General features: G+C 33.6%; 1 protein-coding gene across 2 annotated transcripts; it reads left to right on the plus strand.

Annotated features, from left to right (window-relative positions):
• The first annotated feature begins 2,425 nt into the window (after positions 1-2,425).
• Positions 2,426-8,576, plus strand: LOC148609224 (perlucin-like protein). 2 transcript variants are annotated; one of them, XM_088540815.1, is made up of 6 exons: positions 2,426-2,582; positions 4,855-4,949; positions 7,310-7,415; positions 7,766-7,861; positions 8,079-8,190; positions 8,513-8,576. In XM_088540815.1, exons 1-6 carry the CDS (start codon positions 2,531-2,533, stop codon positions 8,550-8,552), a joined length of 501 nt encoding a protein of 166 aa, XP_088396941.1. In that variant the 5' UTR covers positions 2,426-2,530; the 3' UTR covers positions 8,553-8,576. The 2 variants fall into 2 exon arrangements, with proteins under 2 accessions (XP_088396941.1, XP_088396940.1); XM_088540814.1 differs by lacking the exons at positions 2,426-2,582; positions 4,855-4,949 and adding exons at positions 4,956-5,070; positions 5,635-5,728 and having other exon boundaries at positions 7,330-7,415.
• Positions 8,577-16,535: the final 7,959 nt, after the last annotated feature.

The following is a 16,535-nucleotide window of genomic DNA, read 5'->3' on the forward strand; positions in this document are numbered from 1 at the left end:
GTTTGTGTTCAGGTTTTCCGTATTATAGCCTGACAAACCCAGCATGTAACACGCCATGGGTACCCCATTCCACCACCTGGTGCACACATCCCAGTAGCTCTAGCCTAGCCCCCGTCTAATTTTCTGAACACTATTTAGTCGCCTTTTACGACAAGCTTTGGGCTACTGCAGGCCTATTCTTTCGACACCCGGACCTGCACCGGGCAAATGGACCAGGTGCACCGGTAGGGTAAGCGTCCTCTGCTTTTATAGAAACACTCGCCGAGTTGCTCATAAAAGTCAAGTCGAGGGTAGAAGAAAGAGAAAAGGAAAACTATGACACGTTGAAAAAATCAGTTTTCATGGCGCAGATGGATACACCGTAACGATCTACGAGTTCATGATGACGACCATAAAACTTCTAAAGAAGTATTTAAGTTGAAAATTCATAAATCTTGATTATATTATATTCCGATAATAATCTAGCATTTGGGGTTAACAAAAGATCTTTCGAATTTTCCATGATCCATATTGAATTGATGCACCTGCGAGAGTAACAAGCGTCGTGACAGTATACTGAAGACAGGACATTGTTTGACATGTAGCTGTCAGTATGGAAGTAAATATCCCAATAGAAGCTGTTTTTTTTTCTTTTTATATAGATCGAGCTATGTATGTATAAATTGGCAAATAAGGTCATCCCAAATATCTATGGAATTCGTTGCCAGGTATGATATCTGATCTACTTCCCTGTATGGGTGAAATACTTACAAGAACAGGCTTTATTCGGAATACTTTTTACCGTTCAGTATTAAGCTGTTGAATTATCTACATATTGATATTCACCAAATTCATAGTTAGGAGCGTTCTAGAGATAGATAGAAGTTCAGAGATAAATGTACAGCCTATTTCTACATTGGCAGTCTCCAAGAACAGAACTGCCAAAGGTGACGCATAATTCGTTCCAATACGTAATCTGGTGGTCTAGATCTGCTCGAAGACAAGTATCCAAAAAAAAAGCTAGGCAGGGGGTAGTGTGTTGTAGAGGTTTATACAATCAAAAGTTTGTATACTGTTACAAAGTGTAAGGCTACTTGTATGTCTTTGTATGTCTGTTAAATTTACATCTGATTCTAGCCATCTCTAGCCTCCGCAAGTAAAGTTTTAAGGAGTTTTAAAAGGTTCTAGTCATGCATTTGGCATACCCAACAATATACCTTTGTTTTAAGGACACATTTGAAGTATCGGTATCCAAACGATAGTAGGGAGAGTCGTATTATCATCACCTACAGAAATATCATTAGCATGGACATTTTGATTTTTAATTATGTCTTCCGTGGGTATAGTTCTAAACGAGTCTGTTGGGTTGCTAAGAGAATTGTCATGACCATTTTCCTGAATCAGACAATATAGTGGAAATGGTGAATATGTCAAAGAGTTGGGTTTGAAACTCATAGACGTTCTGGGACTTAATTGAAGTTCTCCAATAACTGCATCCATCAAAAATTTGATGTAATTTTTCTAGTTGATATGCTAGGATTCGATGTATTAAGGACATTTTGCATAGAAGCATTATCAAAGATACTAAAGTCCCCAGAGAAGATATATCCAACAGATACATAATTAAGTGCCGATGAAAGACGGTTACAAGCAGGTGGTTTGCAACTGGGAAGTCGGGCAATACCTGTTTATGATTGTGACTGCAATTTGTTTGGTGCAGGTTATGGATATGAGTTGAACTGATTAGTCCTCAAAATATGACGAAACCTCTGATGTAATAGTTTAATGGTCCAAGATATACCAAGGTAGAAAACATCCTGTTCATTTTCGGTTATGCTAATGGGTCTGAATAGCAGCCAGAGTGCCAATGTTCAGGACGATGGAAAGAATTTATTACTTGTATATATATGCCGCAACGGAAGAGGGTGGGTTTAGTGCGCTGTAAAACCTAGATTTAACCAACCGTTTCATTTGAAATGCGTGAACGAAGTCAGGACCATTGCGCTATCAGCTGCAACGGTGGTAAAAATACCTATTTTGCCATATTTGTTTAGGACTTGACTTGATTATTGATCGGATTAGGGTTCGGTAATGTTGTTGTTATCCTTATCTATATCGAGTCGAATGTGGGTCAGTGACAAATATGAAAAATATTTCTTTTAAATAAGGATATTTGTTACGTTTTTTTTTGTTTGTTTATTTGAACTGTTATTCTGTAAAATATGTTTAAATTTACACGTATATCACAAAATAATTTTTGAAAGATATCTGATGTTAACTCGCACGACATGCCCAGTAATCAGCAAAGCATGGTTTTATTTTTTATATTGTACATGTGAAAGTTACTATAAATGCCCTTGAAAACAAAATATGCAATTTGAAATAAATCTGCTTAGTATATGTTAGACTGTATGTATGTATTTGTCGTCAATAGACTATTTAACATATTAAATAGAGTATTATTCAATAAGTAGAATTTGGTTTGGAACCGAGATCTTAATCTGATAAGATATAAACTTAAGAATTGAACAGTTCGCTATTATTGTTCAAGATGCTTAACTTATGTTCAACCATAACAGGATTTCTTGTTGTTCTTTTGTCAGGTATGTAGTATGACTTTTTTCAGTATCTGGCAGACAAAACATTAAAGTATTTCGACCCTCCATCTGAACTTAATATGACGAATCTTTGTAGATTCTGCAGACTACGATGCTGATCCTATATCTGGTACATACAACAAACTATTTTGCCGACTCACTGTCACATAGACCCTTACACTATTATTTTGACCTATTGTGTGTTGCTGGTTTATTCATTTATGTAGCCAAATATGCAAGTCTTCTCCGGTAGTAAATAACATCTACACTGTCAAGCCTTCTCATGCGGCAAATTGGCTTTGGCCTAATATAACCGACAGGATCTACATATGCATCTCAAAGTACTAACAACCCAAGAGGTACAGAGTGTATGATCACGCCCTTTTTCTCACGTCGTTTATTCCAACCGTGGATTAAATAGCAATATGTTCCCGCTGAAGGTACCAGAAGATCAAATGACAGAAATTTGAGGCAGATGACTCATCAACATTGGAAATATGATTACGAGAAAGAACCCAGAATTAAAAAAAAAACTTATTCTACTAGAGTTGAGGTTTGGCGTGGGGTAACTATTACCATAGAAAAAGAAGATTTTACAGAATTGTCAACGAACACATATACAAAATAACTCTGTTGATAATTATAGGATGTCTGGAGTCATCGATTTCATTAAAAAAGATTTAAAAATAAAAAATAAAAAAAATTAAAAAAATTATATGAGCAACTCCAAAATACTCTTTCCTAACACATTACTTTATTGTATTACTTATAACTGCTACCTGAATGTATAAGTAGGTTCTTCCAACACAAAGATTTGAAAGAAGAAGCCATTTGAAATCACAGGTGTGGTTTAAACAAAAACAACAAGTAACAGTTATAAATTTCTGTGTGAGTATCAACAAGGAGACGTCTGTGCAAGTAGCAATTAGTAGAGGTCTGTGCAAGTATCGACTAGTTCACTTCTGTTCAAATAACAACTAGTTTATATCTGTGCATGTAACAACTAGTAGATTTAAGTGCAAGTAGCAATTAGAAAACGTCTGTGCAAGATGCAGCTAGTGGACTTCTTTGCAAATAATGCTAGTATATTTCTGTGCAAGTAGCAACTTGTAGAGTTCTGTGCAGTTTGCATTTGCCGGCTTCTGTTCAAATAACTACTTTATATTTTCCCCATCCAAATATACACAAACTTACGTAGAAATCACCGGTTAGAAGATAAGCTAATCGAAAAAGTCTATGTATTGATTAATGATTAACACAAAATTAAAAAAAGGTCATTTTAGATGGCAGATTGACGAGAATATAATCAGTAATAATTGTTATTTGAAATGGACTCATTATACTAGAAGGTGATATTCAATTCAATGCAAATGGAATAGTGTTAAAACATCACAGAGATTGCAAGAAAAGTTACAGGTGAGTTACAAAAGAAATGATAATAAAACGAAGAAGAATGACAGAAGTGAGGTTCAAAAGTTATGTACCAAAGAAGGAACAAATCAGCAGCCACTTATGATGTGATGAGCACTAGTTTCAGACTAAAAAGAACACCAAAGCAGAAAAAAATAAGTAAAATTAAAAATAAACAGGGAGCTTTTTTACTTAAGATGTTGACTTTGCAAAAAAACTGGATCTATTCAAAATAATTCTGAATTATCCTAATCCATTAGACAAAGCTAATGTATTATCATCTGCAGAACCTGATGACTTAGTCCTCCAACCTTGCACGATATAAATCCAACTCTCAATAAACTACACAAATACATATGGTGCCTTATATACCAGCAGGGATGAAGAGGATAACAAAACCTGTCGGGTAGATAAATTTTACGTCGGATTGTTGATGAATGAAAAACTCTTTTTTTGTCGATCCTTGTTGTTCTATGTTCGGTTGTATAAATACAGAATGGATAATATTTGGCCTTTCTGTAATCTTAACTAAGAAATAGTCGATTCGGTTACACACAACAACTACGTTAGTCGGAATGGAATTACTGGGAGTACTTTTAAGACTTAAATAGTTGCTGAAGGTTAATGCCCTTTTCCTTAACTAAAAACCTTGATCCTATATTATTCCTTAAGTGTTTCGGGTTTCTTTAACAGAGTGTATCGATGTTTTTACATTTGTTATAAAGGATACATACCTTTGATTTTGGGAAATTAAAAAAAACCAAATTGTTGAAGGTATTTAAGACGCTATTTGTTGTATATTATTTGTATTTTGTTTGATGGATTTCATTTGTCTGATCTATAGTATCTGTATTTCCTGACATTTCAGATCATGCATTGACGTCGTGTCCTACTAACTGGCTAGTACATGGAGATTCTTGCTACTTGTTCAGTTCAGACAAGCTAGATTGGTCATCAGCAAGGGTAAAGCCAATATAACTTTCTATGAAAGAGTTATCAAGGCAACGAAGAGTTTTGCGTAAATTAAAAGAATGTAGTCTAGGGACAAAGACCAGGGATGGAAACAGACACACAACGAAGAACAGTAAATAACCAAAATACTATAATATATAATTATATATAGTAGTACCTACAAATCAACAAAGGTAAATGAGAAACTCCATTAAAAACTGGGAGCATGGACCATGTGCACATGAAACTTTGAAATTCATATTCTGTACACTGGCCCACTGAACAAAAGTATAAATCTTATAAATTAGAAGATGAACAAAATGAAAACATAAGCTAACCACTGATTTAAGTCACTATCATTTTTCAACCCGAGAAAATTATATATTTTCCAAGCCATTGATGAAATGAATATAACATTCTGGATGGTTGAAGAAGGAATAATCAAGGGAACCAAGGTTACGGAGGTAATCAAAAAAATGTTATCCAGGGACAAAGACCAGACATGGAAAATAGACATATATACACAAAAAGAACACGAAGTACCTAAAAATCATACATACAAATATAAATCATGATAGCGGCTTGTATCGAAGTCATTAATTGTTTTACTTCATTTATTAACCAGTCAATTACATTATCGTACTTTAAAAATGCTTGGTTATTATAACAATATACTGTGCAGTATTTTCATTGCCAGTTCATATAGGTTCAACCGGTTATTATGAGTTATTATGGCTTCTCGGACCGGTCCATTTCGAACATTTCAAAAATAGGCCATGTTACATCATAAGGTAAATAAAAAACAATAACAAGTGTAGTGATTTCAATTTCAGATTATAAATGTAATCTCGTTTAACGTGATACGGAAATAAACTAAAAAAAATATTTTAATTTTGAACTGAGAACATGTATTAAAGCTGCATTAGCTGCCATTTTCGTAAATTTTTGTTTCTTTTCAAATATACCTTATCTTTGAATTATTTCTACTAAATTGTTTTTTTCTGTATAATTTCATTTGATATCCACAAATAAAATGCATTAAATACATGAAATAGGTGTCTACATATGTATTGTCTTGCAAGACAATAAATCGACCTACATATGTTCGTATTGACCTTAATCCGCGTATGTGCTGTAAGGGTCGCTTCTTTAAAAACAAAGCGAAAGCGGTTTTTCAACGGCAAGGAAGACCGACGGACTCAAGCCGTAAATATAACGCAAGGATCATTTTGAAATTAACGTATTGTGATATAATGCGGCTCAATTATGGTCATTATTTATTTGAAAACTAATCAAGATATAGATGAAATGAAATGAAAACAAGACACGTGCTTATCTGTGTATCCATTGTTGTTATTTTCATTTGTCATGGTAAAGTATTTTTAACCCAGGGGAATGTTCTGTCGGCAATCTTCGGAAGAAATGGCAAAAAAATAATTAGGTTAGATCTATCGATATTCTCTGACTGAAAAAAACGTTGTTTTCATAATATTCTGTAGGTATTATTGTCATTAATTGCTTCAATTGTATTACTACAATCTTACTTCATTGGATCAGCAAAATTGAGTAAAATAAAAACTTAACAAATTTGGCAGCTAATGCAGCTTTAAGGAAATGTATTGTTAGTAAAATTCCATGTATGGGTTAAAAAATCAAATTTTTAAAACTGGTAAATAAATATATTAAGAAATGTGTTTTTCTTTATAATAGACAAGGTTCTTTGTCCTCGTTCAGTAATAATGGTCCTTGGAAGACATTGCTCTTGACCATTACAGTCTTCCTTTGGCCACGATTACAGGCCTTGGACATATAACTGGTCCATTATGGAAAAACATATTTATTAATACTACAGAATAAATTCAGCCATCTGTTGTTTAATCATATGAATTCAACAATTTCTGTTGATCTTTAGTTTAGCATGTCACCATGCAAGGTGAAAGTAGTTTTAATGTCAATCAGAAAACAGAAAATTATAAAACCTCATAATTACCAGCCAAAATGGCGATTTTTATATCACTTGTTCGAAATACATCGTCCGTGGTGTGATATCACAATTATATTGTCACCCGGAAAGCAAATGAAACTACGAAGTCAAAGATGGTCGAAGATATTGGTGTTTAGAGAATATATAGATGTATATACATCGGTTCTACAGCGAGGAGGTCTACCTTTGTACCTACAAAATGAGTCTTGATTATATATATATTATATATCGTACATATTATATGTCCAAAAAGTGATGTATTTTAAGTAAGATATTAGAGTTTCCCCACAGGCTATAGTTATTGACTTGGTATATGTCCATGTGTGTGTGTGTGTGTGTGTGTATGTGTGTGTTGCACCTTTCATTATATAGAAAAATTTCATTTTAGGACAAGTGTTTTACTTTTAGTGGAGGTCACTTAGCAGATGTCACCACCAAGGCCGAGGGGGACTATTTAGAGGCGATCGCGAGGACCTTGACTTCGTCTATTCATGGTAAGTAATTCAATTGATTCATTGATTGTTGTCTCGCAAATATTTCATGTATAATCAAAACGAGAACTAATTGAACAAGAATTCAAAAAATATATAAAATGAAAATTGGGAGCCATGGGATAGGAAACAAAAAGCAAAATTTTGACTTATTCAAGAAAATGGGAGAAATATGTCGGGGCACGATTATTATCTTTAGCATGCTTGTAGAGTGGCACACAGTCATTTTTGCCCCGCGATGTTTTCCTCTTATGATCTGACATGCCCGAAGCTTCGACAATTTTGTTAAATTTCAAGACATGTACGAACCCTACCGAGTGATCTAAAATATAATAATACCATTTTTCCCTCAGGATTTTGGTTGGACGGTCTTGATGAAGCAGAAGGTGTATGGGTATGGCAAACCAGTGGTATACCATTTTCGAACACCTATACAGACTGGGCTCCAGGTTTGTATAATGGGATAGTAAAATAATGTATTTGTAGAGTACAATGCATAGTTTGGTTTTGTTGCGCATAACTGCCACTGCTAAGTCGTTTGTTTTATTCTTTTAGACAAATCTTTCTGCAGTCACCAATTACTAAATCTTTAGGTGTGTAAGTATACGTGAAGTTAACCTATTTATTCTTGCTTTTCATAACAATTATGTCATTACTTATTTGCAGGTGAACCAAATAATCAGAACAATGAAGATTGTGCACAACTAGACCGCGGAAAAGGTTATCACTGGAATGATTTTGGATGCACCCACCCTCAGCATTATATCTGCGAAATGAAGTACGTCAAATGAGTTGTATACACACACAATATGCTTAATTGTTGTTTCTGTGGTGTGTCTGCTTTAAGTAGCTGTCTGTTCTTTCTGTTTTCTTTAGTTTCTGCTGTCATGACTTCAGAGATCGAAAATAATTATTGTTTAACTATTGTTTCCCTGAATAAGGTGATCAGATACATTATTGTTTGATTATATTCATATGAATAGAAGATTATTTGGTTTAAAGTGAATTCAGTAAGGAAACACTGGTGAAACAATCGATTATTGAGAAAATGACCAGTTTCTCACGCATGAATAACCAAATAATTTACCTTTCGCTTTCAGTGTGACATCATCCCTGCCGGGCGCTGTGGTAATTGGCTGAAAATAAATAATCTACAAGTATAAAGTTTTTTTCATTATTTCTATGGCATGTTACCAAGTTATACAGTCAGTATTTTACTGATAAACTTTCAATTGTCTTCTGTAGAACAATTCAATAAGGATGACAAAGACTATAGCACACGTATATATAACAGTGACATACTCCTATCCCACTACCATATGCAACGCGATTGTATATAAACTAAGCCATAACATGATGGTGCACGCTACGTTGTGCTAAATTTATCCCCACTCAACCATCTATGGTAAACAGGAAGTAGAAAAGCGACCAAACTGGACAGGGAAGACACGACACAAGTTATCACGTAAAGACAATATACCAAAATTTCAGAAATGTTCTCCAATAGAAGCTGAGAAATCTTTTTAAAAAATGTCTATTACACATCACCCATTAGGCGAGTACCAAACAATGGAATTTGAGGTTTTTAATGCACCTACCTAACACACGGCTATAACATGTATCTTTGAAAAGGTCTTTTATCATACTTTCAGAATTGCTTGGTCGTAAAAATGGGAAGTGGTCACAATTTTTTTTAAAATGCAAACTACAAAAAATGAGTATTTCAAAATCATATAATATTTGAAGAAAAAAACTCGTTTAAAAATAAACCATACTTTAAAATTATATCAAAAATATCATTTATTCAAGTACAGTCTTACCTTAATTCAATTTTAAATTTATCTTCCAAAAGTCCTCTAGAATTTAAGAAAAAAACGCAAAAATTTGTTGTTTCCGTCCGGTGTCTAAATAGGTCCGTAGCAGCGCTAAGCTTGTCGTGAAAGGCGACTAAATAGTGCCCAGAACCCTAACCGAGGGCCAACAGAGCAACTGGGTTGTGTACCCCAGGTGGTGAAATGGGGTACCCCTGGTGTGTTACATGCTGGGGTTGCCAGGCTATAATACGGAAAACCTGACCGCAAACCATATTCTTGCACCGTGTTGGGAAAAGATGCCACGTTCCTCGCACGTTAAAGAACCCTGCTGTTGTATTCTATAGGAGTAGGAACCTTTGCGCTCCGCCACAGGAGGCTAAATTGCCGACCCAATCAATCCCTCCCTTTTTCCAGTGGTTCTCAAAATTTGTCGACCCTATTATCCTTGAATCCCATCCCTTTTTTAATTTCATCATCATCATTTCATGTATATTTTATCATCCATTTCTTGTTGATTGCCTAAATATAGCTGAAATATTGCTGGTCGGGCGTTAAACCTCAACAATCAATCAATCATGTTTTTGAAACGGAAAAAGCGCGGGGAAAAGGTATTAAAGCGTTAGCCTTTGCGTATTACAATTGAAGAAACGTGTTTATTATATCCAACGCAAAGTTGCAGAGCTTTGGTGTTTTTTATCCGTTAAAGTGTCGGTTCTTACGTCCGTTCCGTCGTCCGTCCATCCGTCTGTCCGTGCCTCCGAACTAGCAATAATATCTTAGATTTTTTTTTCAAATACATAGGTCAACGGGCAATATATTTTTTTCTAAAGTCTATTGGGTATTGTGAGCGTAGTTAAGACGGCCCCCCTTTAGTTAAACAAACACTCAAATACGAATATCTTTGTCGGAAGCTAAACAGACACAGAAAAAAGGGTCTAGGGTCACTTGCAACCTCAGCGGGCAGATTAAGCATGGCGTGCAAGAGGACAAAGGTCCATCGGGGGCAGGTGTGGCATAAATAGAAAAGTAAGGCAACCTTTAGAATAATTAATGCAAATGTAGGCCATGTATCTTTTTATCTTCACTCGGATATTAATTAGCAAAAATCTAATGCTTCAAGAAACTAGAGGCCAATTATAAATACTCATTATTAAAAATCTTCATTCTTTACCCAATGTTGCTTTTATGGCTTCTTGACGATTTTAATTTTGATGATAGCCCAGTGTGAAAGAACGACTCATAAAACTTTCAAACGTTGTATGCGGCATGTCTTGTAATCCATGGACAAAGACCAGACATGGAAAACATACATACACAACAAAGAACATAAAGTAACTTAATCATACATACAAAGTAACAAAAGCTAATGAATAACTCAGACTCCACTAAAAACTGGGAGCATGAACCAGGTGCACCGGTAGGGTAAGCGTCCTCGGCTTTTCTAGAAACACCCGCCGATTTGCTCATAAAAAGTCAAGTCCGGGGTAGTCGAAAGAGGAAAGGAAAACTATGACACTATGAACAAATCAGTATTCATAGCGCAATAAACGTATTTAAATAATGTGTCTACTTGCATAAATGATTTGCATTTTTCCACTCACGTGAATGGTACACAAATATATTCTCATTTGATATTCTTTTTTTCGATTCTACACGTGTCACGCTAAAGGTACACTGTATTTTGAAATGCAAATGAATACGATGGAGTTTCGAATCTTTCTGAAGGTTTTCTTTACATAAAATGCAAGACAACCAATTGTGTAAAGTCTTAGATAGAGCCAATTGGTTTGGAAATATATCAAAGTTGACTCCCATAAACATCTCGGTATCATTTTTTCAATGGTTATTGGCATGACCACATTGATTACACTGTAAAAAGGCTTTTAGTAGATTAATATTTTACGAAAGATGCGTTTCATTCTTGATGGAATCACCTTAGAGAAAATGTATTTTTCTTCTATTCGGCCAATTTTAGAATGTGGTGATGTAATGTGGGACAACTCTACAATGTCCTTAGTTAACAAGCTTGAAAATGTTCAGATGGAAGCTATGCGAATTATGACGGGAGGGACCAAATTAACATCTACCAATAAACTTTATGAGAAAACGGCATGGGAAAAACTTTCGGACAGAAGGGAAAACATAGACTCATCTTATTAAATAAGATTATTAACCAGGAAACTCCATAATTTTTGCAATCGTTAATTCCAAACTCGGTTGATTCCTTACATGGACATTGTACCAGACAATCACTAACTATTTTAGAAATTCGCAGAGAACTAACTTCTACTCTCAATACTTTCTGCCAGCAACAGTTAAACTGTGGAACAAACTTCTTGAGAACACCAGGATTTCTAGCTCCACTAACAGTTTTAGAAATAGGATTTCCGAATCTTTACTTTATTGGTACATGACTAGGGCAAATATTACGTGTCATATTGCGAATGAACAGTGCTTCACTCAACGAATATCTGTTCCATCGTAACCTTGTAAAGTCCCCTAATTGCACCTGTGGTCATGTCGAATCAACTTCCCATTTTTTACTCTTTTGTCCCAAATATACTTTATTACGAAATGAAATCATATTTTCTATGGCACTTGATGTACCTATTACTGTAAATGTATTGTATGGCTCAAATATTCTAAATGCTGAACAAAATGTAGAAGTTTTTTCTTAAAGTTCAGAAGTTTATTATCAAAAGTAAAAGATTTATAAATGCTTGACTTCCATGTACTGCATCTCTTCACTACTTTTGTAATTCCATTTTTGTTTTTCATTGGTTTTTCTTATTTACTAGTCAGTTAAGAAAATCATTCCACAGGCATAAGTATTTATAAGAATATTCTTGCAAGTTTACTCTTAATGACACGGATCTTTGTGTTAGCTATTTAGCTTCTTTCCGAATCCTACCATGAGTTTGTATGTAAATGTGTATACTGTATTTGCTTGTGCTTATGTACTTTAATAAATATGTTTAAACTAAGTAGTTTCTCTTTGAGTGTGTTTTATTTTTTTTTCACTTCTGCTTATGAAAAACTTGATTGAGATTGAAGGTTCCATTTACTTGTATGAGTCCTGTAATAACTTCTGTGATACCTAATTTTGTTTGAAGAAATGTCATCGAATGCATCAAATTCAATATGTAACCTTCTACATACATCATCTGCGCGTGCCTTAAAGCGCTTATAAAAGTGGTGAGTATTTTAGCAATTGATGCGCGGTTAGTTTCTGTTGTGTGACAATTTGGGATATAATACAACGATGCCAATATATTTCGAAGGCGGACGGATACATTCAACCGAACTGAATCTAAATCATTATTTGCATTTTTAAGGTATATTCCCATTAATTTGCACAATGAATAAAACGAGGCAGGGACAAACATGAAAAACAATCCGGAAGACAGCACCACTGCCATTTATTTTAAAGGCTTGCTACAATATAAATTCACATCATTGATCTTCATTTATTGAATAAATCGCTTAAATGTATTCGAAATATGATTAAAAAAAGACTAATGAAAGTTCAACTAATTATTTTTTAATAAGAAATCTAAAACAATATAATGTTGTCGGGCTGTTTTAAGGGGGGTCGGCAATAACGTCGTTGCGATTGATAATTTATGTTTTGATATTGTTTTTTTTAAGATTTTCTACTTTTTATGACAAGGTTCCATTTTTTATTAAGCAGGGAAACAAGTTAGCACCAAAAGTTATAAAATACATCGGGTGGAGTCTCACTGTATATTTTCGAAATGTCTTTGATCTCTCGAGATTTTTAAGAAACGTGACGATGGGAAACTTTTACGACCAATCTGGTCTTTTTCCAATTGGCGCTCGCCTAAAAATAATTACGAAGCCATACTGCAAAAAGGAAGTATATGAGCTACAAATCTGAAAAGTGGAGACAAATCATCATGCAACAGCAATATACTAAATATTTAAATACTATCTCCCATAGATGCTAAAAAATCTTGTATGAAAATTGTCATTAAACATCACCCAAAAGCTACTAATTATTTAGATTGGTAAACAAAAAGTAGATTAGCGAAAACCTTGAAAAGGAAAGACACAGTACAAGTCATCAAGTAAGAGCGATATATACCAAATATATATATACATTCCCTACAGTGAAAGCTGAGAAATCTGTTACAGAAAAGAGTAACGGACAGGCGAACTGACGAACTGAGATACAAGGTGCAATACAGCTCGTTTGAGTGGGGATATAATATTATAATATTCTTGTTTTTATTTAAAAAAATGACACTTCAATCAAATACTTGCTCTATCACAAAGTGATGGCCTAGTAGTTCAACAAACTATTTTTATAGCCTGTTACAACAGTGAGAAAGGTAATAATACTGTGTTTCAGGTCTTACAGAATAATTTACGTTATTTTATTGTTTCTGTATCTTGCTCTCATGTTTGTTTTCTGTTGGGGAACTCAATTTTGCAGGTGTTACTTTGCGAGGGATAGGGACTCGGCGGGAGGGACCTTAAACTAACCAAATTCACTTTTAGTTTACATCTTTACTCTTGTCACCAGCTATGTACACAATAATCATGATTAATAAAAATTAAAATATAAATCAATTTAATATGATTAAAACATTAAACAAATATAAATATTAATAAGGACACTAAAATCTTGAACAGCCTTTTATTATTTTAAATATTTATTTCCAAATATAAGTTACTGAATTAAATACAACTATGTCTTGGTTTAAATTATCTTATTTAAAGGAAACACTTTTATCCTAAATATAGTTTATACAAAAATCATCCAAAATAAAGACTTACCTTAAACTGCAAACCAAATTCTCTTTCAGTTCAATCTTCACTCTTGTCAGCAGCTAAGTGACAAGAGTACTTTTCGTCGAACTTAAATAACGAACAGTTTAAGGTGCCTTAAGCAAAAGTGTACATTGTCCGAAATATTGAATATCCGTATTGAAAATTTCCAACAAGTATTTTATTTACGTCAATAAAACAAATACTTCTCGCAATGCTTATTCTGTATACCCGGAGGTCATCTTTAAAGCATTTCCGATGAGTATTCTGATCCAAATTATCGCTTTTTATTAACTATCACTTTTGTCAATAAACATCATAATTTTCATCATATCAAAATCTTATATTTACCACAGAAATCAAATATGAAATACCACTGAATTGACAAATTATGAAAATAAAAAATTAAAACGTTATTTCTTTACTCTGATGTTCTAATTCCAACTAATCTCTCATTTAAATATAAAAAAATCTTTTAATTCGTTTAATTTGTAATGCATAACCAAAATTTCAATTAACCTTATTATAGGTCTAAACGACATAACTTAATTAACAGATTTTTTTTTAAATAAATGATTAACACCCTTGCGTAAATTAATATTGTGAAAGGTAACAGGTCAGATGTGCGCATATTTGCATGTACTTACAAACACGTTAATGCTCACGTGAAATAAATGAGCATATCAATTGGTACCTTTGAAAAGTCCCATTTCAGATATTTTTATATAAAATATCTTTTTTTCAAAATTTGCCTTATTTTTTATATAGTTTTATAAAAGACTAAGCAAAGGTACATGAAGCTTGCAATTTTGATTTGATAAAATTGATCCTCATTATACAACACCAGAAACTATAAATACCACCATCTGTTTCAGCAATAATTCCTTCAACGGTCATTACCTCCATTGAGCAGCACAGTATATATGGCCTCAGTATCGTATTAATTTTCCCATGGACTTCTATAGTGAAGTGCATATTTTTAGGATTGTTTAATAAATATGTAAATTGATTCAATAAAACTTTCACTTATGTAGCATTTCTAAGGACATGTGAAAAAGTAATTTCCCGCAAAGAAAATAGGGTGAGTCCACGAAGATTGGACAGAAAAGTAGTCTTGAACTATAAATAGCCATTTTCCCTACTTTCACTTTCATTTTGCACTCACCAAACCAACCTTTTCAGTGGAACATTTTTATGATATTATGTTAGATTTTCTTTCAAAAAAGTTCTTCATCTTACAGTGTGATGTTTGCTCTATTTTTTAAGTCATTGTTCATGTCTTTTGACAAAACATTAGTTTGTAGAGAGGCAAAAAGAAAATGCACTATATTTTTATAGCATCCATGTTTTGACGTACACCCGCTCAGGGATATGCAATACGATACTGGTACCATATCTATGTGAAATAATTCACCCTGTTGGAGCACATAAGTTCTCCCTTTGATTTGTTTTGTTTTTGTTTTTGTTTTTGTTTTTGTTTTTCTTATTCTTTTTTTGAGATTTGCGTTCTATTGGTTCATTTGTGCTATTTATAGTTTTGCTTTCATCTCTTGCCTTTGTGTATGTTCCCGGCAATGTGTTCATTTAAGGAAGTGTTTTCATCTACGTCTGTTGTCATTGTACATGTTCCCGGCAAAGTGTTCATATAATTGATTGATTGATTGTTTGGGTTTAACGTCCGAGCAGCAATATTTGAGCTATATTCAGACGATGTGTGTTCATTTAAGGAAGACTTAGTGTTTTCACCTAAGGTCTGTTGTCTTTGTGCATGTGTGTTCCCGCCAATGTGTTCATTTACAGTAGTGTTTGCATCTACGTCTCTTGTCCGTGTATATTCCCGGCAATATGTTCATTTAAGAAAGTGTTTTCATCTAAGTATGTTTTCTTTGTGTGTGTTCCTGGCAATGTACGCATGTGTTCATTTACGGTAGTGTTTTCATCTACGTCTATTGTCTTTGCGTATGTTCCCAGCAACGTGTTCACTTTAGGTAGTGTTTCCGTCTTCGTCTGTTTATGTTCCCGGAAATGTGTTCATTTAAGGCAGCGTTTTCATCTACTTCTAATTGGACGTTTCATTAGAATGGTAGTCAAGAAGAAATATTATACATTGAAGGAAAGGGCAAAAGGAAATAGCGGACCCAGTACAGAGCCATGGAATGAAGTAGTCACTCTTACCACAATAATTGAGATGTTTATGGCAAGCTAATGTGGACAAAAATCAATATTTTGTAAAACTAGAAAATGAATTTCTAACATTACAAAATATTTTTTTTTAATATTAGAAAAGATTTTTTAATATTAGAAACTCAATTTGTAATATTAAAAATACATTTTCTAATATTACAAATTTCTGATTTAGTAATATTATAAAATATCACTTATTTTGTAATATTACAAATGAATTTGTAAAATTATAAAATGAATTAAAATATTAGAAAATGAATTTGTAATATTAGAAATCAGTCACATTTTTTAATATTACAAAATGATTTTCTAATATTAAAAAATCGTATCTGAA

This window comes from Perna viridis, chromosome 8 (genome assembly GCF_037379345.1).
Source record: "Perna viridis isolate PV_CMFRI_1.1 ecotype Kerala chromosome 8, ASM3737934v1, whole genome shotgun sequence".
NCBI lineage: Eukaryota > Metazoa > Mollusca > Bivalvia > Mytilida > Mytilidae > Perna > Perna viridis.